This window comes from Montipora foliosa, chromosome 5 (assembly GCF_036669935.1).
Source record: "Montipora foliosa isolate CH-2021 chromosome 5, ASM3666993v2, whole genome shotgun sequence".
In the NCBI taxonomy this organism is placed as follows: domain Eukaryota; kingdom Metazoa; phylum Cnidaria; class Anthozoa; order Scleractinia; family Acroporidae; genus Montipora; species Montipora foliosa.
The window spans coordinates 1,829,763-1,832,262 of record NC_090873.1 but is presented as its reverse complement, the minus strand read 5'-3'; the positions used below and the strand labels follow the sequence as shown (position 1 = coordinate 1,832,262).

Below are 2,500 nucleotides of genomic sequence, written 5' to 3'. Positions count from 1 at the left end.
TATTTCACAGAGATTATTCGTTACACTGCCACTTGGGCTTGATAAGGGAAGTCATAGTAATGTGCGCGCGCAGCCTCTTTTTGGTAGGCTCCATTCTTGTGTACGTCATAAATGAGTAATACGAACAATCGGCAACCTGAACCCCTTGTAGTTTTCTTATCGCGTCTTCGAGGCCCTCACTAATGAGAAATAAGCCAGTTGTCTTTCACTTAGTGTAAAGAACATAGAAAAACGCTTTTTTACGCTTGTTATCTAGGCATAAATACAACTAAAACATTGTATGGAAGTATAGGTGACTTTGCTCACGTCGTCCAGCTGAGAACGATACCTAACGGAAAAAGTCAATCTTGGTTCTCCTCATCCTTTGCATTACTGCTAATCTTCAGCTTTTTTAAGGATCTGTCACCATCTACGAGACCTTTATGAAGGGATTCTTTTCGACGTTTTAAATTCGGTTTTTCTTCACCCTCGTCAGCCGCTCGTATCGCACTTTCATCTTCCTCGATCGTTATTTCCGTTTCTGATTTCGTATCTTGGCTATTTGATGATTCCAAACATCGGAAGTATTCATTTTCTTCGTCCATCTCCACGGAATTCCGAGGCAACTTTAAGCATGTTATTGATTCCTCTTCTTCGAGGCTGCCCATTTCTACCCGTTTCGCACATTTTCTTGTCTTTCTTTTTTCTGGTTTTGCAGTAATCAAAGACATTATGGATTCCTTCGGGCAAACTTCAGCCATTATTGAGATTGGAAATAAGTGAACTTCAATTAACGAGACCTGAACTCAAGATAGTGTTCTGTTGTCCCCAATCGAAAATTATGACGCAATTGTGACGTAAGAAAGCATTGACAAATTGACTAATTACTGAAGGGATGGGTCTTTTTCCAGTTCGAGACTCGTGGGTATTCGGAAAACGACCGCATACTCCGACAAGGAATCGGACCTTTGACCTTCGGATTACAAGTTCGACTAGATTCATTCTGTAAATGTCTGCACCGCTTCAACCTTTTAGCAATAGACCATATTCGTATTCTCGGTATTGGACTGGAACTAGCTTGCAATGGAGGCTAATACGGGGGAATCTTTTCAAATGCAAATACTTTCTGATATATTCCCCGGCATTAGCCTACATTGCACGCTAGTTCCAGTCCAATACCGAGAATACGAATATGGTCTATTCATTTCAGCAAGATCTGACATATCAGAGCACCTTAAATAGACCTTATTCACGATAGCTGCCATGTTGGATTTGCTAATATCATGCAAATTAGCTACACACTTCTTAGGGGGCAAACAACACAAGTTCGATAGGTTATAACGAACACCTTAGCCCCACAGATGATTTGTTTCACATTCATTGAATGTTTATCACCTAAGCAGTAAAATACAATCATTACACAAGTTACTTCGACGTTTTTTTAGTGAAAAATGAGCAGATAACGAAGAAGAAAGTCAAAATGTCAAAGGCAATCAAGAGATATAAAAATTTTATGAAAGGTACTTAATTCTAAATATTAAAATGTACTTTTAGCAATGTTATTTCAATATTTCGTTGAGCCGATTTTCCGCAATTTGCTTTTTCTTTAATGTTTGCCCCCCAGCATGACACATGGCTAATTTCCATGACAATATGAAAACCAACATAACGGCTATCGTGAATAAGGCCTATTGATTTGAGAGCCAAGAATGGCAAAGACACGTGATTACCCTGGGGTGTTGGTTGCGTCCCTTACACATTAAACGATGCTTGGTTGATAGAAGAGAAAATATGAATAACTAAATAGTCAACATGAGAAAAATATGTCCTCTTACTTTATTAGGGTTAAATATTTTAAAGTGTTTTTTTTTTCAAATTCAGTTCAGTGTCATAGATGTGCTTTACTCCTGTACGTGAATTAAAGGTTGTTGTAAAACAAAAGAAACTTTGAAAAAAAAAGATAATAACGTCATTTTGGTGATTTTGCAACTGACCTCCAGAGACACAGATGGCAAGAGCGAAATATTCAAATACTGGATGCCGAACGTGAAACTGAGAAGCGAATGGGAGATCTATTGTTTGTTTCATCCAACATGGCGAACATAAAGTAAAAACCCGGCAACTGTACATTTAAATACGTGTTGGAAACGGCTTGTGTTCAAGAAAGTACTATGTATCGGAAACCTCTCCGTCCTCTTCAAATACCGTCTGTATTTTAATCTTTCAGCTTTGTCTCGTCAGCGAATCGGTTTGCAAAGCATGATGGGTGTGTACGTGGTGCTCATCTCTGGGATGGTGATTGCGTTCGTAACACTGTTTGTTGAAAGATACTGGCACAAAAAGGAAATCAAGAAGTCGATTTTGAACAAGGTGGTCATAAGGTTTGTAATAATGTGACGTCAACGATATCTTCCCTATGTCGAGGATTGCAATATGTCCTTTTTATACGCGTCGCGAAGTGTCCAATTTAAACCTAAACTTGCAGTTAACGAGAGCGGTGTTATTCTGAAGGTGGGATTTT

General features: G+C 38.8%; 1 protein-coding gene across 2 annotated transcripts in view; it reads left to right on the top strand.

Moving 5' to 3' along the window:
* The window catches only part of LOC138002842 (glutamate receptor 2-like), a 27,715-nt gene that overhangs the window by 19,102 nt on the left and 6,113 nt on the right, over window positions 1–2,500 (top strand). For both annotated transcript variants that reach the window (XM_068848820.1, XM_068848821.1), the window contains exon 16: window positions 2,207–2,360. In XM_068848820.1, coding sequence (XP_068704921.1) covers window positions 2,207–2,360 — 154 coding nt within the window. The remainder of the gene's footprint in view (window positions 1–2,206; window positions 2,361–2,500) is intronic.